The sequence below is a fragment of the Paralichthys olivaceus genome, chromosome 20 (genome assembly GCF_024713975.1).
Source record: "Paralichthys olivaceus isolate ysfri-2021 chromosome 20, ASM2471397v2, whole genome shotgun sequence".
NCBI lineage: Eukaryota > Metazoa > Chordata > Actinopteri > Pleuronectiformes > Paralichthyidae > Paralichthys > Paralichthys olivaceus.
In genome coordinates this window covers 2,451,812-2,475,290 of record NC_091112.1, presented here as the reverse complement: position 1 = coordinate 2,475,290, position 23,479 = coordinate 2,451,812, and the positions used below count along the sequence as shown (strand labels likewise).

General features: G+C 46.8%; 1 protein-coding gene across 32 annotated transcripts in view; it reads left to right on the top strand.

Moving 5' to 3' along the window:
* Positions 1-21,471, top strand: part of macf1a (microtubule actin crosslinking factor 1a) — a 165,944-nt gene extending 144,473 nt beyond the window's left edge. For 15 of the 32 annotated variants that reach the window (XM_069516033.1, XM_069516031.1, XM_069516039.1 and 12 more), the window contains 37 exons: positions 9-93; positions 649-875; positions 1,218-1,424; positions 1,511-1,738; positions 1,842-2,060; positions 2,156-2,359; positions 4,073-4,298; positions 5,216-5,442; positions 5,526-5,648; positions 5,739-5,840; positions 5,926-6,027; positions 6,175-6,348; positions 6,533-6,688; positions 6,914-7,111; positions 7,434-7,562; positions 7,967-8,149; positions 8,257-8,412; positions 8,538-8,744; positions 8,836-8,955; positions 9,040-9,209; positions 9,292-9,451; positions 9,532-9,726; positions 9,826-10,098; positions 10,197-10,385; positions 10,476-10,587; positions 10,728-10,882; positions 11,041-11,203; positions 11,301-11,455; positions 11,540-11,614; positions 12,941-12,958; positions 13,713-13,830; positions 14,523-14,585; positions 15,120-15,152; positions 17,192-17,409; positions 17,908-18,030; positions 18,793-18,901; positions 19,236-21,471. In XM_069516033.1, coding sequence (XP_069372134.1) covers positions 9-93; positions 649-875; positions 1,218-1,424; positions 1,511-1,738; positions 1,842-2,060; positions 2,156-2,359; positions 4,073-4,298; positions 5,216-5,442; positions 5,526-5,648; positions 5,739-5,840; positions 5,926-6,027; positions 6,175-6,348; positions 6,533-6,688; positions 6,914-7,111; positions 7,434-7,562; positions 7,967-8,149; positions 8,257-8,412; positions 8,538-8,744; positions 8,836-8,955; positions 9,040-9,209; positions 9,292-9,451; positions 9,532-9,726; positions 9,826-10,098; positions 10,197-10,385; positions 10,476-10,587; positions 10,728-10,882; positions 11,041-11,203; positions 11,301-11,455; positions 11,540-11,614; positions 12,941-12,958; positions 13,713-13,830; positions 14,523-14,585; positions 15,120-15,152; positions 17,192-17,409; positions 17,908-18,030; positions 18,793-18,901; positions 19,236-19,474 — 5,841 coding nt within the window. In that variant the 3' untranslated portion in view covers positions 19,475-21,471. The remainder of the gene's footprint in view (positions 1-8; positions 94-648; positions 876-1,217; positions 1,425-1,510; positions 1,739-1,841; positions 2,061-2,155; positions 2,360-4,072; positions 4,299-5,215; positions 5,443-5,525; positions 5,649-5,738; positions 5,841-5,925; positions 6,028-6,174; positions 6,349-6,532; positions 6,689-6,913; positions 7,112-7,433; positions 7,563-7,966; positions 8,150-8,256; positions 8,413-8,537; positions 8,745-8,835; positions 8,956-9,039; positions 9,210-9,291; positions 9,452-9,531; positions 9,727-9,825; positions 10,099-10,196; positions 10,386-10,475; positions 10,588-10,727; positions 10,883-11,040; positions 11,204-11,300; positions 11,456-11,539; positions 11,615-12,940; positions 12,959-13,712; positions 13,831-14,522; positions 14,586-15,119; positions 15,153-17,191; positions 17,410-17,907; positions 18,031-18,792; positions 18,902-19,235) is intronic. The other 17 variants (XM_069516048.1, XM_069516045.1, XM_069516020.1 and 14 more) reach the window with 12 other exon arrangements.
* Positions 21,472-23,479: the final 2,008 nt, after the last annotated feature.

Here is a 23,479-nt window from a genome sequence, read left to right as displayed (position 1 = left end):
TCCTTCAGTCTCTAAATGAAGAGATCGTGAGCAGGAAGAAAACAGTGGATCAGGCCATCAAGAACGGACAAGCTTTACTCAAACAGACCACAGGTAACATCACGCTGCAATGATATACCTGGAAATACATGAAAGTAAATTATTTATTTATTCAGCATCCTTGATCAGAAAAAATTCCATAAGCAAAGATTGTGAAACGTTAATTGCACTGTATTTATTTTCCCATGCGTTGAACGCTGCCTGAATTCAGCCCCTTCTTCTTGTGTATGTTTTCTAAAAATCTCTGACTGCGGCTCAGACTAAGTCCAGGCTCAGTAACAGAAACACATTCGACGCTCAAACACTGTTTTCGTTGTAGTTTCACATCCAAACCACATATTTTCAGATCAGCGGTGAACCAGCCTGAAGCATCTGCTCTCCCCGCAGATCGTGATATTAGCCATGCAGCCAGGCAGCGCTGTCGGAGGATGTTCCCCGGTCGACACACTTTGTGTTTCCGCTCGCGTTTTCATGGCTTTTCAAAGCTGCGGATCCAAAACAGAACGTTTCATTGAAATGTGAATTTTATGAAATACTGTTAGAATTAGGACTCTTCTTAAGTTACATCCGTTTCCACCTCCTCAAACCGACCCGTGTGTCGCTCTGCAGGTGAGGAGGTGCTCTTGATCCAGGAGAAGCTGGACGGCATCAAGTCTCGCTATGCCGAGATGACGGCCGGCAGCAGCAAGGCCCTCCGCACCCTGGAGCAGGCCCTGCAGCTCGCCACCAGATTCGCCAGCGCGCACGACGACATCAACCAGTGGCTGGACGGCGTGGAGGCGGAGCTCAACAACGTGGAGCCTGACGCCACACCAGCCTATCAGGAGAGACAGAAGGTACATCAGGTTTATGTTTCTTCATTTTCTCCCCCTAGCATGAAGAGAGCAGCTATTTTGTGACGACTCCCGTCTGTAATAGTATTTTCAGCTGTTCCTCTCTCGGAGTTACCATGGAAACATTGATTAGTCTGAACTGAATAAGCTTCTAAAAGCTGTTGAAAGGATTATTGTCATTTCATTTGACGCTACCGTACCAGTCTGCTGCCACATATGAAAACCAGAGTCTCAGTAACAACACAGATACACTGGTTGCTATTTAAAACATTTTATCAGTACATGAGTTAAGTTTTCATTCGATGGCAGCTTTTGTTTTGTTGAACGAATCCTTCGTTTTCACAGGAGCTGAAAAAAGTCTCGGCGGAGAAGCGCCTGGTGTTGGACACGGTCAACGAGGTGGGCAGCGCTCTGCTCGACCTGGTGCCGTGGCGAGCCAGAGAAGGCCTGGACCGCCTGGTCGCTGACGGCAACCAGCGGTATCGTCAGGCTGATGAAACCATCACTCAGCGTGTGCAGCTGGTGCAAGCTGCCATCCAGAGGTCTCAGCAGGTGCTGCAGGCAGTATCACCCACAAACACGAGCTGTCTTTTTTAAAAGACATCAGATTTATGTTTTAACGTCTTCTCCTCCTTCAGTACGAGGAGGCCGTGGACGCGGAGCTGGCCTGGGTCGGGGAGACCGAGCGCAAGTTGGCGTCTCTGGGGCCCCTGAGTCTGGAGCCTGACGTGACAGTGGCTCAGCTGCAGGTGCAGAGAGCCTTCAACATCGACATCATCCGACACAAAGACACCGTGGACCAGCTCCTCAACACCAGAGATGAAATCCTGGAGACGTGCAGTGACGCTCAGAAGGATGCTCTGATGGTGAGTGGCTGATGGATGAGATGGATGAGGGTTAAGTAACAAATCATGTGTGGGAAGTTTTTTTTTTTTTTATATCTGTTTCTCTCCACTTCACCTTCTCCAGGTAAAGACCGATTCTCTGAGCGCTCGTTACGAAGCCGTGAGCCACAACCACAGTGAGCGGTTCTCGGCTCTGGAGCAGGCTCAGGTTCTGGTGGCTCGGTTCTGGGAAACATACGAGGAACTGGAGCCGTGGTTGGGCGAGACTGAAACCCTCATCACCCAGCTGCCGCCACCAGCCATCGACACAGATGCTCTCAGACTGCAGCAAGACCAGATGAGAGTGAGAGCGGAAATGAAATCTACAACTTTTCTTTCGTTTCGTAAATTTTTTTTAAATGTCGACTTAACGTCCACGTTCCTCTGTTTCCTCTCCAGCTTCTGAGGGAGTCGATTGCAGAGCACAAGCCGCACATCGACAAGCTGCTGAAGATCGGACCCCAGCTGGCCGAGCTCAGCCTCCAGGAGGGGGCGACGGTGACGCAGCGCTACACCAAGGCCGAAAAACGCTACCTGGCCATTAAAGAGGAGGTGAAAGATCGAGCTACAGCGCTGGACGAGGCAGTGTCCCAGTCTGCACAGGTACGACACGGACGTCCAATTAACTCCCTCACTCGGCTCGATGTTTGAAAGTCTGAAACTTCAGGGCACAACTTGTTCAAACTTTAAGGACATTTTGTCCGTGAACATGTTTATTAGATTAAAACCGTGTGACACTAGTGGAGATAGAAGATGTTTTAATAACTGCTGTTTTATTGGCCCCAGTCTGTTTACAGCCTTCTATGTAGTGTCTGCTGCCGCACATGAAACAGTCTGATGTGATTACTAAACAGCACGAGGCTCATGTGACTGTGTTTTTGTCTCTGTTGCATGTTTTACACTAAATGATAATGAGGATTTTTGTGCAGCTCAGTTCAGTTGAGGTTACGTTTCATTGGCTTCTCTTTATTTTTAGTGTTTTACTTTTTTAAAAACAAGACGTAGAAAGACACAGTCTGGTCTCACATGACAACACAACACATTTTATTATCCAAGACTTTTATTTATTTATTTATTTCATCATGTCTTCTTTTCATCCTAGTTTTATTTGAGTTTTTCTTTGCACTTCGATTTTACCAGACGTTTTGTACTGTATGCATGTCTCTGATTTAACTCATTGTATTGTTTTTCCACCCTCCACTCCTTCAAACTGATCCACATGTTGCTCCCTCTCCTCCTCCACCTGCATCACGTTGTTCTCATCCCTCATCTCCATCCTAAACGTCCTTTGTCTCTCCTCCCTCATCCTTTAACTTAATCTCCCTCCTCATCGTCACCATCACTCGTCCTTGCAACCCGTTACCTCCTCCGTCCCATCCCTCGTTCATTGTGGATGTGCTGTGTGTGTTGCTCCCCACCCGTCACCATTTTCTCCATGGTCACTGCTCACTGCAATCACCCAGCTGGTAGAGGTAAGACCCCAGACTGACCACATCGAACTGAGGCTGCGGTTACGCCACATGATTTGGTCGGTTAACGAAACATGAATCGGAAGTGAAGCCTCTAAACTGATCAGGAGTCAAATGAAGTAATAATAATTTGGGTTTTAAAGGATGTCTGGATTTCTGCTGTTTATACATTTCTCTCAAAATCACTTCAATCTCAAATGTGGCTTCACTGATTTAAACGTTCTTCCAAATCATGTGTTTGCTGAAGTAACCATGAGTCTGAACTAGATCTGTTAGGAACGTTCCCTTTGTGTCAGAATGTCGACTTGAATTGAGTCTGAAACTGAGACGAGCTTTCCTGTGATTGTTTTAGTCTCAGACTGGACTTGATTCAGTCATAGTCGTCCTGTTGTATCACCAGAAATCTCCCCGTTGTGCCTAGATTCAAGTGTTTTGTGATCGCGTATTTTTATGTCACTCAGAAGTGTATAGAATTTTACTATGTCCTGTCCAAAATGTCTCACGAGTCCTTTAGAGTGGACACAACTGTCCTAATAGCTCCCTCTTGTGTGGTAGATCACGTCCAGCTCTGTCCGAGTAACACAACCTGGATGACATGCTGCAAGTGAAATACTGAGATATTACACAGATCGACTACCAGAGAAATGTCTCTTATCTGTTTTTTCTCTATCCTGGAGTCTGTAATTTTTAAACTCCTCAAAGTTAACGCAGTCTGCCGCAGATGGCCGAACACCCACGTGATATATCAGTATTTTCCCACTTTCAGAATGTCACACAGCTTTTGAAAAACCCAGCAGCCTCAACGCACTCTCCTCCTCCTCCTCACAACGTTTCCTTCCGTTCTCAGTTTCACGACAAGATGGATCCCCTGCTGGAGACTCTGGAGGGGGCGGTGCAGCGACTCAGGCAGCCTCCCCCGGTGGCGGCGGAGGTGGAGAAGATCAGGGAGCAGCTGGCGGAGCACCGAGCCCAGGGGCTGGAGCTGGACAAGCTGCTGCCAAGCTTCTCCGCACTGTGTGCCCGCGGAGAGGAGCTCATCGGACGAGCCGCTCGCGACGACCCTGCTGCTCAGGGTGAGTGACAGTGAATGACGAGCACATCACACTGACACTCATCTGGTGTTAAACAGGGTGAAGGGTTCAACAAGTGTCTCTCTCTTAATATTTTAATGTCATGACATGCAAACATCGGCCCTGTAAGGTCCAAGACAGTTTGAAACACTAGGTGGCGTTATTTTTTAAATATATCTTGTAATAAATATGATATTAAAACGAACATCAATGTTTTTCATCAAATAAAAAAACACATTTAGGTGTGTTTCAATATCTTTTAATGTTAATTTAAAGTTCACCTGTGTTTAATTCATTGATGAGCAGCAGAACGTGATGAAAGCAGGATTATTTACATATTTTATACTAAATGTTTTATCCATCTTGAAGAACATAATAAAGAGAAACTTCCAATTATAAAATAAAGAGTTCAAATCTTCAACATTATAGTGATATGATAAAAAAATATCTATATTTGGCACAAAGGGTGAATTGAAACTGTACAGGGTCATAAACAGGCTTCTGTAGTCTGGGTGAAAATATTAACGTGTCTTGAGGCTTGAGTTCAACTGATTCACTGACTGAAAAGTTCATTAGCAGAAGTACGTCTTTGTTTTTGTCAAAGCCGGTGGGCGAACAAGTGTCAAATCACAGAATCAGCAGAGCGGTCCTGAATATTTCTTACAAACGCCACCACATCGTGAAACAAAACACAACCGTCTTTGTCAAATAGCTCCGTACAGGACTTTGTGCTGTGAAGCCCTCGAGCCCTCCACATGTCACGAAGCTGAATGAACCACTGTGCAGCCGCAGTGGGACTGATGGAGGAGTTCACCAACCAGGACTGGACACTAGATGGCAAAACAAAGAAAACATTATTGTTCTTGTTAAAAAAGATTTTCCTGTTCAAACCTCGACTCTTCTCCTCTTCCCTCCTCCAGCCGTTCGCTCCCGCCTCCTGCGCCTGCGCTCTCTGTGGGATGAGATCCGGCAGCGTGCCGAGGAGAGGGAGGGGAAGCTGAACGACGTCCTGGACGTGGCTGGGAAATTCTGGTCTGACGTGGCGGCTCTGCTGAGCACGCTCCGAGACTCCCAAGATATCGTGAGGGAGCTGGAGGACCCTGGTGTGGACCCCTCGCTCATCAAGCAGCAGATCGAGGCTGCCGAGGTACGGAGGGAGAGGGGATCTGAAAATATAAATATGTAGAGGGGTTCTGGTGGCTGATGGAGTTCACTCTCTTCCTCTGTTAGGCCATCAAGGCAGAGACAGACGGCCTGAGGGAGGAGCTGGAGTTTGTCAGGACCCTCGGGGCGGACCTCATCTTTGCCTGTGGAGAAACTGAGAAACCTGAAGTCAAGAAAACTATCGATGAGGTGAGATTCAGACATTCAGTGACTGAAGAAGATTAAAAAAACAAAACAAATGTTTTAGCGCCCACTCATATAATTCTGTCCTCCTCTCAGATGAATGCCGCCTGGGAGGGTCTGAATCGGACTTGGAGGGAGAGGATGGAAAGACTGGAGGAGGCCATGACGGCCTCTGTGCAGTATCAGGACGCTCTGCAGGTTCGTTCCCCAGAGACAAATAAACCCTTTGTAAATGATGCTGTCTTTGCACCAGCTCATGTGCGTCTCTCTGTTTGACTTCCAGTCCATGTTTGACTACCTGGACAACGCGGTGATCAAGCTGTGTGACATGTCAACTGTGGGAACTGAGCTGGGAACTGTGAAGCAGCAGATTGAAGAGCTCAAGGTTGGCATGACAGTTTCATTTTTAATTACCCACCAATGAGCAGACTTCACTTGCAAGCTGTTTTCCTGGAAACCGAAGTTCTGATAAACTGTCTCTGTCGATATTCAAACCCTCCCCTCGTCTCATCCCTCCGTTCGCCCCGAGCAGCTGTACAAGGTGGAGGTTTACCAGCAGCAGATCGACATGGAGAAGTTGTGCCACCAGGGGGAGCTGATGTTGAAGAAAGTGTCCGACCAGACAGACAGGGACATGATCCAGGAGCCGCTCACCGAGCTGCGCCACCTCTGGGAGAACCTGGGTGATAAAATAACCCAGAGACAGGTAATGAAACCAAGTCCCCCCCCCCCCTCCTCCTCCTCTGAGAAACACACTGAGACTTTCACTGAGCCATTATCTCTGTTGGTGTTCTGCAGGACTGCGTGTATCTGACAGCTGCTTCTCATTACAGGCAAAATATTCGAGCTCCTATTTTTAATCCCACTCTTCTGTCTTTTTCCCACCACAGCACAAGCTGGAGGCTGCCCTGCTGGCTCTGGGTCAGTTCCAGCACGCCCTGTCTGAGCTGCAGGCCTGGCTGAGCCACACACACACCACCCTGGACACACAGCGACCAGTCAGCTCTGACCCCAAGGCCATCGAGATCGAGCTGGCCAAACACCACGTACGTCTAGATTCTAAATACAAACTGGAAAAACTGAGGCTTCTCTGTTTTTTTTTTTTCCCCAACTCTTATTCTTCTTGATCATGTTTTATTTTAAGGCTGGTTCTTTAAAAGGGGATTTTCGCAATCAACTTATTTTAACCTCCCAAATCTTCTCTTCAGCTTTGCTCCTGCGTATAATCTACTACTCGTAATAAACGTCCTCCTCCCTCCTCTCTGTCCCAGGTTTTGCGTAATGATGTGCTGTCCCATCACGCCACGGTGGAGAACGTGACCTGCGCTGCCACTGAGCTGCTGGAGTCCTCGCCCGGCGATGAGGCCAGTCACCTGAGGGATCAGCTGGAAAAGCTCAACCAGAGCTGGGAGAGCCTCCTGCTCAAGACACAGGAGCGGCAGAAACTACTGGAGGCCGCGCTGCAGCAGGTACTCTCCCAGTGTTAAAGTGATTTTACAATATTCACCCTTTGTCCAGTTTCACGTCAAAATGTTGAGGTCTTTCTTGGCCCATGTCCAATCCTTCCACGGAGTTAAAAAAATAAAATGTACATGCGGTAGTTTTTGCTGAATCCTGAAACAAACAAACAAATGGACAATGGCAAAACTAAAGCAAAGGTGATATGTATGATTAAAAGATGTTTTAACTGCATTATTAAATAAAAGATAAGAATAGGAATCCGATCACAAGCTATTTTAGTGAATATTAAGGGTGCGGCTAAGAGTTAATTCTTATCTTCTTCTCCCGCAGGCTGAAGGTTTCCACGGTGAGTTGGAGGAGTTCCTCCAGTGGCTGAGGAGGACGGAGAGCCAGCTGTCTGCCGCCAAACCAACAGGCGGTCTGCCCGAGACGTCCAGGGAGCAGCTCCAGCAACACATGGTACCAGAGCATCACATTACACCTCTGCACACAGTGTCAGGAACAATAGACACGGAGAGACGCACGATACACATGCAGGGAGGGAAACGTTTTCACCAGTTATAATGTGTAAGAATCACGAGTTAAATGGTTCCTGTCATTAATCACAAACTTCTGTAAAGCTGCCGACTGTAAACAGCTGATTAAGTGTCCAGACAACGTATTTTAAAACGTCATTAACAGCTTTTAAGAGCACATAAAAGTTTTTACGAGCAAAGTTTGAGGAAAGCTCTCGTAGAGCGGAGTATTAGCTTGCACACGCTCATCTGTTTGAACGGAGACACTTGACATATGGTGACTATGAAAGTTTAATGGCGACTATTGTTCCCCACTGACACGCACCGACCCGTCTCTTCTGTCTCCAGGAGCTTCAGGCTCAGCTGACTCAGCGAGGGGACCAGTACCATCGTCTGCTGGATCAGGGGGAGTCTATGCTGCTGGCCCGAGGAGGAGAGGACGCAGGACCCGGTACCACCCAGACCCAGCAGAACCTGGCCATGCTGCAGAACAAGTGGGGCAGCCTCAACACCAAGATGGAGGACCGCAGGGTGAGACTGACACCTCTTCTTGTTTTCCTCTTTCCAAATCCGTTCTTTTCTGTTCTGGCGTTTTTATTGTCGGTCGATTTTGAACTTAACTGGATTTTGTTTGACAGGGAAAACTGGAGGAGGCTGTTTCCTTGGCAACAGGTTTCCAGACGTCCTTGCAGGACACCATCAACTGGCTGACCCAGGCTGAGCAGACCCTGAACATGGCACAGCCCCCGAGCCTCATCCTGGACACTGTCCTCTTCCAGATCGATGAGCACAAGGTAGATTCTCAGTATAATCCAGGAAGTAGTCAGTATTTACTTCTCTCTCTCGCTCACTCGCAGCTGGTGTTCATATGTATTTACTGCCCCGGGACCCATTCTCCACGTCTCTCGTGTGCGTCCAGGTATTTGTGAACGAGGTGAACACCCACAGAGAGCAGGTCCTGGCCCTGGAGAAAGCCGGCTCTCAGCTTCGCTTCGCCAGCCTGAAGCAGGATGTGGTGCTCATCAAAAACCTGCTGCTCAGCGTCCAGGCGCGCTGGGACAAGCTGGTGCAGAGGTCACTGGACCGCGGCCGACACCTGGATGAGGCCCGCAAACGAGCCAAACAGGTATGAAACAGATAGTTTCACAGACAGGGAAGAGATGTGTGTGTGTGTGTGTGTGAATGGGGTTAATGTGACTTTGTAAAACTTTCTTTAGTTCCACGAGGCGTGGAGGAAGCTGACTGACTGGCTGGAAGAAGCTGAGAAAAGACTGGACTCAGAGCTGGAGATCTCCAACGAGCCGGACAAGATCAAAATACAACTGACCAAACACAAGGTACTGTTGTTCGGGTGTATAGATATTTACAAAAAGGTTTTTCTGTTTTTCTAAAATCGGTTTCCTTTGCGTACACACACACAGGAGTTTCAGAAAGCTCTGGGCTCAAAGCAGCCAGTCTACGACACCACAGTGAGGTCTGGGAAGGCCATGAGGGACAAGGCTCAGCTGCCTGCAGACACCCAGAGACTGGATCACCTGGTGGGAGAGGTGCGAGACAAGTGGGACACCGTCTGCGGAAAGAGCGTGGAGAGGTAAAGAAGATCCCCTCGCTCATTAAAGCTCTGAACGAGCATCACACGATAATTAATCTTCCCTCGTCTCTGCTCCATCCAGACAACACAAGCTGGAGGAAGCCCTGCTGTTCTCAGGTCAGTTTGCGGAGGCTCTCCAGGCTCTTGTTGACTGGCTGTACCGAGTCGAACCTCAGCTGGCTGAAGATCAGCCCGTCCACGGAGACCTGGATCTCGTGTCCAACCTCATGGACTCACATAAGGTGTGTGCACTAAACAGAGCTGATCGTGAACCGCCTCCTGCAGCGCTCCTCATAACGCTGTCCAATGTCTCGACCTCCAGAGTTTCCAGAAAGAGCTGGGGAAGAGAACTGGCAACATTCAGGCTCTGAGGCGTTCGGCTCGGGATCTGATAGAGACGGGTCGCGATGACACGGCCTGGGTCAAAGTTCAGCTGCAGGAGCTGAGCAACCGCTGGGATACAGTGTGTGCCCTGTCAGTCACCAAGCAGACCCGCCTCCAGCTGGCGCTCAAACAGGTCAGAGAAGAAGCTGCGGTGTCAAAGTTGAAACCTCAACATTCAGTCATCATCCAATAACACACGTGTCCCTCTCTTCTTCTTCTTCTCCTCCATCAGGCGGAGGAGTTCCGTACGGCGGTGCAGGTGCTCCTGGAGTGGCTCTCAGAGGCGGAGCAGACGCTTCGTTTCCGCGGCGTCCTTCCGGAGGAGGCGGAGACTCTGCAGGCGTTGCTGCACACCCATCGTGACTTCATGGGCACCGTGGAGGAGAAGAGGGGGGACGTCAACAAGGCTGCTGGCATGGGAGAGTCCATCCTGACTCTGTGTCACCCAGACTCCATCACCACCATCAAACACTGGATCACCATCATCAGGGCGCGTTTTGAGGAGGTGAGGGGGGGGAGAATTCTGTTTCCTGTCCCTCTTTGTTTGAAAACTAATAGATTATTGATTTCCTCCGGTAATCAACGCTTCACTTCTCTCTCCAGGTGCTGACGTGGGCTAAACAGCACGAGCAGCGGCTGGAGACGGCTCTGACCGAAGTGCTGAACAACGCCAACCTGCTGGAGGAGCTGTTGTCATGGCTACAGTGGGCCGAGACCACGTTGGTCCAGAGAGACGCAGACTCGCTTCCTCAGGACATCGCACAACTCAAATCGCTCATCACAGAGCATCAGGTGGGTTTTTTTTCATGAATCCTCAGATTCGTTTTAAAAGACTGCGTTCGTACCGTTCGTCAACATCACGGGAATGTTTGTTGCTCTCAGACGTTCATGGAGGAGATGACGAGGAAGCAGCCGGACGTGGACAAAGTGACAAAGACGTACAAAAGAAAACCAGCGGAGCCTCACAGCAGCCTGTCGGAGAGGAGAGGAGCTCGTACGTCAGCCCGTGTTTGTCCTCTTGTCGTACAAATATTATCATCCCCTGCTTCTTTTAAACAACACGGGCTCGTGTGTTGGAAACAGATGACTCACTCACTCAGCGTCACTTTTTTAAATCTCTTGTAACCTCTACAGGCAAACAGCAGCAGCAGCAGCAGCAGCAGGCAGCCATGCAGCTTTCAGGAGGAAACCCCAGACTCAACCAGCTCTGTGCCCGGTGGCAGCAAGTGTGGCTGCTGGCTCTCGACCGTCAGCGCAAACTCAACGATGCACTGGACCGACTGGAGGAGGTACTTTTGTTATTCGTACAATAAAATAGAGTTTTAAAAAAAAACATGTGGAATTCTGGGTGAAAGCCTATAATTAAGTTTACCAATCTGGACTTTCTGTATATTTTATTTAGCGTTTTGTGTTTTGACATGAAACATCCCACTTTTATCATTTCCAGCTCAAGGAGTTCGCCAACTTTGACTTCGACGTGTGGAGGAAGAAGTACATGCGCTGGATGAACCATAAGAAGTCTCGCGTCATGGATTTCTTCAGACGCATCGACAAGGACCAAGATGGAAAGATCACGCGGCAGGAGTTTATCGACGGGATCCTGGCCTCAAGTGAGTGATGAGGGATCGTTTGGTCGGTTTGTTGTTTATTTCGATGTCTGGGTTTATTCTGTTTCTTATTCTGGATTCTCGTTTTGCTTCTGTGCAGAGTTTCCCACCAGTAAGCTGGAGATGACCGCAGTGGCCGACATCTTCGACAGAGATGGAGACGGTTACATCGACTACTACGAGTTTGTCGCTGCTCTTCACCCCAACAAAGACGCGTACAGACCGACCACTGACGCGGACAAGATCGAGGATGAGGTATGAGACAACTCGACAGTGTTAGGCTCGATCGGTGGAATGAGGAGATGCGCTCACTGACACATTTTGTCTGTGGTCGTGCAGGTGACTCGTCAGGTGGCTCAGTGTAAATGTGCCAAGAGGTTCCAGGTGGAGCAGATCGGAGAAAACAAATACCGGGTACGTTTGTCCAGTTCTCTTTTCGAGTTTAAATATAGAGAATAGATATCAAAATGTAATTTAACTTTAGCAAAGGACGGTTAATGTTTGTTGATCTGAAATGATATTTACTTTAAACAGATTTGGGTCAAAAACGGTTTTGCAAATAGTCGATTACATTTGAAGTCGACATCATCAGATCTGTTCTGAAGCTTTAGATGTTTGAAACATTTTCATCAAGTTGAAGATTTAGATTCTGAGTTTTATTGTTAAACATAACTTTGTAAACACGGTTTGACCCGGCTCTCATTATTATTATTAATATTATTATTATTAATAATCTATAGTTAACTGTGTCTTCACTTTATTAACAACTTCCACTTAACTTCACAGCATTTGAATGTTTCCATCTCACATCACAACATCGTCCTGTGATTATTAATGTTTCTGTATCATAACAAGTAATAACATGTTCATAACATGTTCATAACATGTTCACAACATGTTCATAACATGTTCACAGAGCTCCAGGATTTTCAGCTGAGTCGTCTTTGTCATCAACACATTAACATCAGCGTGTGAATGTGACTGCGTAGATACTCACTGAGCTGCTGGGTAACTGAGTCCAAACCAGAGTCTATAGATGAAACAAAAACATAACCTCCGTGGTGAAGTTACTAATATTAACGTAAAAAACCACGAGGGAGGGAAAACTACATGTTTATGTTTCGTCGACTGAAAAAAATAAAATCAAGTTACTAAAGACAAACCCTGTTTAAAACCTTAACTCCAGCAGCCGGAGTATCTGTGCATTATTTTACTGAAGCTGTTAAACACAGTTTTCAACAGCTTCTAATGGATCGGCCATCACTTCCACAGCTACACTGTGTGTGTCTGTCTGTGTGTGTGTGTGTGTGTGTGTGTGTCTGTCTGTCTGTGTGTGTGTGTGTGTCCATCATTATCCACTGGGTAATGAATCCTAGCGTCCAGCTACAGGACACTGGGGACGCTGATCTGTCTGTGTCTGCGTCTGGCTTCACTTTCTTCAGTCTCACTGTCGTCACCTCGTCTTCATCAGCCTGAAGCGTCACACCGACATTATCACACCGTGTTGTCATAACAACCACACACTTACCTCTACTGCATCTTTCTTCTCACGCCACTAATTCTCCAATAACAGAAAAACACACAGTTTCAAAGTTTTTACGAGATCTTGTTCACGAAGTAAAGATTTATTCTCTCACACATTAGAAAACCTCCGGTTGTCTCCAGTACATGTTGTTTCACTCCTGCTCTGTTTCTGTCTCCTTGTGCTCCTCTGCTCCGTGTCTGCCGGATTTATTGTAGTTCTTCCTCGGAAACCAGGTAAAGTGACTGCCGCTGCTGCGACTGGATGCGAGAGATCTGCTTCGCGGTTCACCACCAAATGGAGCGCTGCTCTTTCTGCCGTCGCACATTTAAAAAAAAAAACAAAAGTTGTTCGTGTAATAAATGAAGTTATTCAAAGAAAACAACAGGAGAAGAAGCGCTCCATCGTGGCTTCGCAACGTGAAGCAGGTTTCTCCGTCTGACTTGTGTTCCTGCTGTGATTTGTTGGGTGTTGAAAGTGACAAATTGCACATTGTGAAGCAGGCGACAGGGACATGGCTGAGGTGGTAATTAGTGGTGAGGTGATTTGTGCTTTGGACTGAGGCTGGAGAGCAAATCAAGCTGCTTGGAGAGAGATTCAGAAAATTCCTTCTGCGCTGGTATCGCTTTGGAACTTCTGCTTTGACAGACTTGAACGTAGCGATGTTAGGGTTTTCTGCTGTGAAACGATCGTGCTTAGGTTTCAGCCGCTGGGATAACTGGGATTGTCAGTGCATGTTTTTTTTTTTCTCTCATTGCATGAAGTAGAATGTCGTTCGTTCAGATTTGGTTTGATTGGTTTGATTCTGCAAATGATTTGAAACTCATCTGTCAATATGTCAACGACTATTTTACTCACTAAGTTTGTCCTCTTTTTTTCTGATTCCCTTGTTCCTGCTCTTCTACTTTTCTCTCTCTCCCTCTCATTTCTTTCTCACTCCTTCGCTCCTTCTTTGGTCTTTGTGGGTTTTTTTTTTTTGTCTCTCTTCAGTTTGGCGACTCTCAGCAGCTGCGTCTGGTCAGGATTCTGCGCAGCACGGTGATGGTGAGAGTCGGAGGCGGTTGGATGGCTCTGGATGAGTTTCTGGTCAAAAATGATCCGTGCAGAGGTGAGTGATGTGCACACACACACACACACACACACACACACACATAATCATAACCTCGTCAACCTCGTCCGTCTCACTCCTTTTTTTTTTTTACATACACAACATGAGAAAAGAAACAACTATAAAACCAATACTTCAACTCTCTGTGCTTCACAAACACAATCAATCTTTAAGGACGTCACACAACGATGACTTGAACTCACACAAACACACAGTCTCACTTCACACCACGAGACTCCTGCACTGATCTCAGATCAGGAGTCAGAGAGGAAGTCTGTCTGTCAGCAGGTGAAGCAGGAACCTGTTGCTCCGTCTCACTTCTCTCTCTCTCTCTCCAGTGTTTCTTTCCAGTGACGTCTACACTCGGTGTGTTTGTCGGGCTCCTCCGAGCGGTCTCTCTCTCTCTCTCTCTCTCTCTCTCTCTCTCTCTCTCCATCTCTCTCCATCTCTCTTCCCCCAAAATCTCCCACACACCCTCCCCCCAAAACATCTCTGGTTGTCCTGAAGGAACTTATCATCTCATCATCTCACGTTTTATTTCTGTATATTCACGGCCTCTCCTCCGTCTCTATCCTGTCTTATTTTATTTTCCACTTTCTCTTTAAGTATAACAGTCGTATTGCATGATCCTCAGTTCTCTCCTCTTCCTTCCCTTCTCTTTTTCCCTCCCTTCCTTTTTCTCTTTTCTCCAGTGCAACATCCAGGACTTAAGATTCTCCGCTCCGACTCCAGTAGCTCCATCTCATCTCGTATAGGTTGGATTTCTCCTCTTCCTCTCTCACTCTCTTCTAACTCGTCCTCTCTCCTCCGTCCTGTTTGTTTTTGCTCTGTTTCTCTTTCACGTCCTTCTTCTCTCTTCTTCTTGTTTTTTTTTTTTCCTCTCGTCATCTTTCCTCTAACTCTTCCTCCTGTTTTTTTTCTGGCCGTGTCGCTGTGCCTTGCTGACTGTGATCACCTGACTAACGTTATGTCTCCCCCACTGTTCTTGCTCTCCCCCTCTCCTGACCTCCCGCCCTCCTGGCTGTCGTGCTCACGCAAGCTCTTGACGTGTTCACGTTTTCTTTAAAAAAAAAAAAAACACGCTACAGGGGTCGCTCACACTCGTCTGGACCCTGAGAGGTCGACTGTATGCGTGTGTTCATGGTCTCTGTGTGTGTTTGTGTGTGTGATGGAGGAATTTTTAACAAATTTGTTCGCATTGTTCGACGCCAGAAACTGTGTGTGTGTGAGACTTTCTTCATTCCACCATGAGCATGCAGGGTTTTCACGTTGTCTCTTGTGTCTCTTAGTGACAGTCACTCCTGGCTATTTCTGCTGCCGAGGTATCTACACTTCGTCTTTGTCTCTCACTCCATTCTTCCATCTCTTCATCCGTCCATCCACGCGTCCAGCTGTCAGTCTCCATCCTTAACCACAGCTGTCCTCTGTGTGTCTATATATGTGTGTGTGTGTGTGTGTGTATAGTTTCTAACTGTGGTCAGGTTTGTGTGTACAGGCACTGACGTCAGTCTTGTCTCGTGCCATGTTTGCGTCATGCTTCCTTCACTCACAATAAAAGCAGGAACTGGCCAACCCTTGGTCTTTTTTATATTTTATTTTATTCTTTTTTCTCAATACGTACTTTTATTTCCAATTCTGAAAATGAGACAGTCGCATTTTTACAAGTCAGATTATAAAGTTTGAATAAGATGCTCAGAACAAACCAAAACTGAATTTGTAAAACTTCTAAATCTGAATCTGAGTAAAGTGAGTGTGTAAGACCTGGGCGTGGCCAGCCTGGGTTTCTAATAACGCTGGCTTCCAACGCAGCTCCTTTAAATGCGACGGCTGGTTGGTGGGAGACACAATTACAGGGTGCACCTGACTGTCTGGCGTTGAGGGGGGACGTAATTGCAGGGTGCACCCATTAAATTGACTGGCCTCGCTGTTTGGTTGCAAAGGATGATGGTTGTGAGGAGTTGTGCTGCAGCTCTCTCTCTTCTTATTGCTCTGTTTTTACAGCATATCTTTCATCTTGTTTCTCCTCCATCTCTCTCTCTCTCTCTCTCTCTCTCTGTGGCTGGCTTCTCCCGGCTTCTTGTTGTCTGCTGGGGCTGCTGCACTTCTTTCTGTGCGAGAATGCTGCTGAGTGTCTTTTAGAGGAGGGAGAAATTCTGAATCTCTCCCGATGAGCATAAACCAGGCATGACACCCCCCCCCCACCACCCCCCTACCCACGTATATATATATATATATTTATATATACATACATGCTGCGGAGCTGAGCCGCTCCTTCACAGCCAGAGGAGAACATGAACCGGAGAGCATGTTGAAAAACTAGAGAAGAGAGGCCGTGCTTTTGCTCCCACCGAACCTCAGAGGATTTAAAAACGGATACGCAATTAAAGTGTGTGCGTCACTCAGTGAAAAGAGTTTTTCACAAAACTGGAGACACTTGTCTTTGCTTAAAGGACGATTTTTTTTGTTCTAGCTTGATGTTTGGTTGAGAATTAGATGACAAGATTTATACCATACCTCTGAAATCTTGATATGAAGCCACAGGCAGGAGCGAATCATCGTAGCTTAGCATAAAGACGAGAATGTACAGGCCTCAAATTCCCAATAATAATTTTAATCCGTCCAAAAAAAAAAGGGGAAAAGTTTTTCACTTTCTTTCAGAGAAGAAGTCAATTATACATCCAACAATATTGTTTTCTTCAACAAGGCAGACTATGATATAAAATATGAATATAATATAATCTTTATAATGTATAGAAAGTTATAGAAATATTTTCAGATGACTGACAGGACAGGGGCTCTTCTGGGGCCAGTGCCCCCCCCCTGGATCCACCCCTGGGTTTTGCCCTGTTCCAGTCTTTATGCTAAGCTAAGCTAAATGTCTGCCTGCCCGAGCCGGGTATCAAACTTCTCATCTGACTCTCGGCAGAAAAGCAAAGTTTCCCCTTTAAAGACACAATCAGCATTTTTATTAGTTTTCTCTGAACCGGGAAACGAGCTGAAGTGTTAGTGAACAGATTTTTCTGCAGCTGTGGTTGTGTTTCTCCAACTCGCTGACTTTTGTTGCGTATCAGAGTTGGTGTGTTTCCACTCACACTCACCTCTCCCTTTAAAAAAAATAAACGACTCTACCAAGGTGCACTTATAACTTCCTGAACCCTAAACCTCCATCCGCTCCGCTCACGTGCACTCTCAAATGAATCATGCACGGACTGATGTCTGCAGCCAAGGAAGCACTGACTCTCTCCCTCACGCTGCTCGCTGCCTCTGCCGCCCCCTGCTGGAGGAAAACTTTGAGCTGACACACAACTAATTTGTCTCTCCCTCTCTCTCCCCCTCTCTCTCTCTCTCGTCCTCTCTCCAGCTCGTGGGCGAACCAACCTGGAGCTGAGGGAGAAGTTCATCCTTCCTGAAGGAGCGTCTCAGGGCCTGGCCGCCTTCCGCTCCCGGGGACGACGCTCGAAGCCGGGCTCCAGAAACGCCTCCCCCACCCGCTCCTCCTCCTCTGCCTCCCACAGCGGCGCCTCCCTCCCCTCTGCTCCCTCCACCCCTGCCACACCGACGGCCTCCGCGTCCTCCAGGGTGAGATGATTTCAGACATCAGATCTGATTCAGACATCGTGTAGAGATCTGTGTTGTGAATCTTTACTGTCGGTATGTGTGTGTCTGTGAGTGCGTGTGGGTGAATGTGTGTTTTTATGTTTCACATTGTTCACTTGTTGTCATCCTCCTGTTGTTGTCAAATATCACCACATCCTTAACTGTGAATTTTTATTTTTTGTTCTTTGTTTCTTTGTGTTTTTCTTTCTTTCCTCTCGTTCCTCTCGCTCCTCTCGCTCCACCCTGCTAACCCGGCTTCAAAACGTCCTTCCTGCATTGATGGGTTTTCTGTTCAAATAAAAAATCATCTGCTCTCACACAAACACACACTGCGCTGCACTCCCTCGCTATCAAACCCCTCCTTCCCTCCTCCTCCCTTCATCTGCTTCTCTCCTATGCTGCTTTGCTCTCCTCCTCCACCCTTCCTTCCTTCCTTCCTTCCTTCCTTCCTTCCTTGCTCCCTTCCCTTCCTCCCTTCAGTCCTCCCATACTCACTCGCGTGACTATGCCAAGCCCTGGCTGGCTCACAGTAAAACTCCAACGCCAACCAAGTGCCACTGCTGCCCAGATCTGGGTCTCGGCCACACCACTCCTGGGCACGAGGTAACACACTCACCCCGATCACCCACCCACCCAATCACCCACCCACCCACCCACCCACCCACCTCCGTCCCACCCCAATGAACGCGCTAATGCACTAACTCCAACTCATGTAAAGTTTTACTTTAGCTGATAGTGTGTGAAAACCTTGAAACTGGACGTTTCAAGTTTGAATTTTTCACAATGTGACATTTTAAAGAAAGAAGGTTTTAATTCAGGGTGAAAAAATTATTAAAGTTAAATTATTTATTTATTTACAGATTCTGCAAATCACACTGAGAGACCTTTTCTTTTTTCACTTTTATCAGCTGTTTAATGTAGCGTAAGATTAATTATTTGATTAATCGATTCGTTCGACAGAAATTAATTCCCTACTTCTTTCGTAATTCTTAAATAATCATAAGTGAAATATTTGAAGTTTTAATTGTGGGATTTGCTGCTTTAATTTGTAATTGAACGATAATTAATCAATATTATTAATAAACAATTTAATCAATAATGAAAATGTTTAAGTTGCAGCCGCAGTTTTTGTTGTAGATTAAATTCATGTGATATTCAGATCTAATCTGAATTCAGAATTTAATTTAAAATGTCTCTTTGTGTTTAGTTTTAATTTGTGTGTTGAATATTTGTGTGTAGGTCTGTTTCTTTGTCCCGTGTCCATGTTGAAGTTGTGTCCATAGTGTCCGTGTCAACAGTGTAAATGTTAAGCTCGGCTCCACTGTGGAGTCATCCTCAGCTGATGTGTCCCGGTTGCTCCTGCAGGGGGCGGCGTCGGGATCCAAACTGAAGAGGCCGACCTTCCACTCGAGCCGCGGATCGTTGACCGGAGAGAACGGAGGAACGACACACGGCTGCAAACCAGGACGATCCGGTGAGACACCACATTTATACTTTATATGTTTGGTCCCGTCAAAGAAAAATAAAATGTTTTTGGATCGAAGGTAATCTGCAGCTACGCTAGCAACAATTTGCGAAAGGTTAGGCTAACTTAATGAATCAACTATTTATCCTGAAGGGGGCGCCAGATCTCAAGATAATCCATTTAATAGATGTCAAGATATTTATCTAACAATACACAATGTTCGCCTCATGGTGGCGCAAGACTCAGACTTAGATGTTCCACTGGTTTGTGTGAAAACTTTGACCTGCTGGTGGCGCTAGAAGAAAAGTTAGTGATTCCTCCTCCTTCCTCTTCATGGTTTCAGATCCAAAGCGAGGCGCCAGTGGTCCGACCAGCCGAGCCGGCAGCCGGGCGGGCAGCCGAGCCAGCAGTCGGCGCGGCAGTGATGCCTCGGACGCATCCGAGCTCCAGGACGCTCGCTCCGTCTGCTCCGACACCTCAGACACCCCGAGACGACCCGGCAGCGGCGCCAAACCCTCCAAGATCCCCACCATCTCCAAGAAGACCCCCAGCCCAAAGACCCCGGGGTCTGCAAAGAAATAACAGCAGGGAAAAGAAAAACTGGATTACACCCCCGTCACAGAGGGTGGACTGCTGTCATCGGCCATCTTGGGTTCACCCGCTCTTCCACATCCATCCGTGGGGCTTGTTTTGAATCTCTGCACTTTGACTGACATCAGGAGAAAGGAGGAGACGGAGGAGACGTTCTTCTCTTTCTTTCCCCGTTCTGAGAACCATGTCTGAAAATAAGAACCAAGAGGAAAAAGGTTCTGGTCTGACGTCTCAGTCCAGAGTCTGTGGGGGCCAAACCCACTTTCCCTCTAAGAAGCGACTCCAGTTTGCCTTCCAGTCTCCTGCTTCCTCTTCCATGACTTCCCCACCAGCGTGGAATCGAACACCGACTGACATGACGTGATGCTGCCTTACTTTCACACTTGTATCCCGCTCATACAGAGCGACACAGAAAGTCTTTAAACTGCTTTACACCACACTGACACACAGATACACACATTGTAACTCAGAGGCGGGGCAGGGAGCGGGACACACCACCGCCACCACCACCGCCGCCACCACCGCCACGGCTATGAAAACAAAGAGGAGCTCAAATGTCCTTCAGGAAAAAAGAGAAGAATTGTGGGTTATTATTTTGGCTTGTGGGCCAGATGCCTCAGCGATGAGTTAAAAAAGAAAATATGCAACGACCGCCCTGTCGCTTCCTCTGGCGAGAAAAAGCGTCACCTCAGCAGATGGGAAGCAAACCACATGTGGGGAGCTCAGGAGGTGGGAAACACACACCGGGCCGACCTCAGGCTCGGAGGATCGGTGGCGGTGGTGATGACGGTGGCGGTGCTGCTACAGCTGAGGGCAAACAATCGCACACTCAAACACCGCAGAGCTGACTCCTCCCGACCGCTGGAACGTTAAATCCGGACCCGTGTGTGCATCTCAGCGAAGGGCGGCGTGGTTCAGTCGCACGTCGATGCAACGATCTGACGCAAAAATCACAAACTGGCAATAGAAGGACTGTTTCCAAGGAGACAAACTCATCTAACAGCACATTAACCCGTGTTCACGGACTTCAACTACCAGCATGCACTAGTCGTCTCTTCCTCTGCAGTTCCACCTTAATGTCCACACTGCGTTGCCCTTAGCAACCCAGCTGCACACACACACACACACACACACACACACGTTAAGGGATGTGCGTCACGTGTGTCTTTGTTAAATAACTACGAGAGGTCATTGACTCGAGTCGCTGTATGCAAACATTTTAATTTGCGAATGTCCTTTTTCTCCTGGTTGTTTTCTGGTTAATTTATAATCCAGTTGTATTTTTGTTTTCTAGCTTGAGAGAAGAATCTATTTATTTTTCAGTTTCATGTCATATCGGCGTCGGCGAAAAGAGCGATGGTGAAAGAATTTATGATTTTTGTACCGAGGAAAAGATTCACTCCGCTCCGACCTTATTTGTGTGTGTTTCTACGTCATTGTGACGTCGCACCGATCACTAGGTCTCTGACTCTAGTGGACGCCTTGTCTGTTATTTTTACTTGTTCGCTAACGACGATAATTCCCAGACCACGACCAAAGGGGTTTGCCCTTCATGTGTAGAGAGAACTACAGATATGAATGACAGGAGTCCTGGGCCGAGCGGACCTATGGGCGGGTTCTCCTCCCTCACGTCCCTCCCCCGGCGTCTCTTCTTCTAGGCTTTTTTCAAATGTCCCGTCGACGGCGGGTCGAGGTGTCTCCGTGTTGTCTCAGTGTGAGAGACGAAGTTCATGAAAACTAATGAAATTACAGTAAGAAAGAAAAAAAAAACATCTTAAGGTGATTTTTATTTATTTATTGTCTCTCTGATGGGGGGGGGGGGTTAGAGTCCGCCACCTTTTGATGCTGAGTTTCTCTGAGTGTGAAAATGAGAACATGGGGGGGGGGGGGAGGGGTTAACAGGAGTCAATTGTGTAAAAGTTCAACAAAAAACTAAAATATAAACATTTTTTGTTCTGTTTTTGTATTAAAATATGCTTGCAGTAAAACTCTGTTGTCTGTGGTTTGTTTTTGAGTTATGCATCGTAACTGAACACGACGTAGACGTGGGTTCCATAAACACTTTGTCTGGATTTATTTATTTCCATCCAGATGTATTTGGTTTAGTTTTTAGCCCTAAAAACATCAGTGAGCGTCGGGGACCTCGCAGCTGGATGCAGTCGGGACGGTTGGATGAGAACGTGAGTATCTGATCAGTTTCTTTGTTGTTGTTTTTTTTTAATAATCATTTAATTGTTTAAGTAACTTTCATTGAAAAAGTACCAGAATTCACTTTACACATCTGGAATATAGAAAATATGTTGGTTTTACTCATTATATTAATTTAATATATTCTGGTTTTGGACAAAACTTTAGATTTTATTAACTTAAAGGAGAAGTTGGGTTTTTTTCAACCTGGTCCTTATTTCCAGCATCTGGTTTGTAGATCTGCTCACCCATGAAGGTTTGGAGTCACTTGGAGAACTTCGGACGCTTTTAGATCCACACGCGATCTGCGTATATCCACACAACACAAGTGATTGGGGCATCCACAACACAGCCTCTAAGTAACGCATTATCTGCCGAACTCTCTTTATTTATTTATGATGAGTATCTATGAATCTGCAGCACGAGTCCTCTGTGAGTCCAAGTTGCTTTGTTTACATCCTGGGCTTTCACTGGGGGGTGACGTCATCGAGGCGTGCAGCCGCAGCGCAGCTGACGGATCAGGTGTGTTTGTTCACACGGAGTTAGCTGCTGCTAGTTTTGCGCAACATGGCCGAACACTCATCAGGTGCTTCACGGTACAGTGTTCTTTTAAAGCAGCTGTGTCCCGGTGCTCGGGCGTATTCACCCGGTTAAAGGCTAGCTAACTTCAGCGGGCTAACGAGCAGCCTCGGAGCTAGCGTTCGCTAAGCTAACGCTAGCTCCGAGGCTGGCGAGACTCACAGAGGACTAGTGCTGCAGATTCATAGTAAATAAAGAGTTCCGCGGCAGATAATGGTTATTTAGAGGCTGTACTGTGGATGCCCCAATCACTTGCGTTGTGTGGATATACGCAGATCGCGTGTGGATCTAAAAGTGACTCCAAACCTTCATGGGTGAGTAGATCTACAAACCGAACTTCTCCTTTAATGACTGACGAAGTATTAATCAGTCGATGTAAACATACATACATTTTCATTTATTCTTCATTTCCAGGCTGTTAGAATTTTTATTATTAGTTTTTTTTAAGGGGACTAATATTTATGAATGTGTAAAATTTGTGAGTTCTGGTTTTACTGTTAAAATGTACTTTTACATGTTGTGTTAATAAAGTATAATTAAGTTTTACACCACGTGGACGTGCATATTTCTTGTGCACATGCAGTAGAGGTAACTTTTGTGTGTGTGTGTTGTTTTTGCAACTCATTTCATTGGTTTTATATCTTGAACTGTTCTTTACAATCATCCTGTTTCGCTGAAGTTTATTTTGTTTGTATGTTTAAAGATTATCCAGTTCTTTGTGCACATACTGACAACATGTCCTCTCTTGTGTGGACATTATTTTCTATTAGAATGAGCTGGATGTGATTTTCTTTCCGTCTTCTTGTGTGTAGATGTGAAACAGACTCTCAGGCAGCGACCGGACATTTCTCAGTAATTATCCTGTGAGGCGATAAGGACACGCCCGGCTGGATCTTCTCCTCTGTTGAACGGTGAGGAGGTGAACGCAGGAGGTGGAGGCTCGAAGTTACTTTAATCATTTCAATCTTGGGTTATTTGTCTTTTTCTAATTTCTTAATCACAGTGTCAATCTGTGTGAGATAGAGGACGTGAAAATAACGTCCTGTTTATTCTGTCGTTCCACCGGAGATGATGAGATCTGAGTCCAACCTCTGCAGCTGTGTGTACTGTACACACACACACACACAGACACACACACACACACACACACACACACACACACATCCCATCTCTGTTCCGTCCTGTCGTCCATCTGTCATCCCAGACTCTCTCTCTGATGACAGTCCTCAC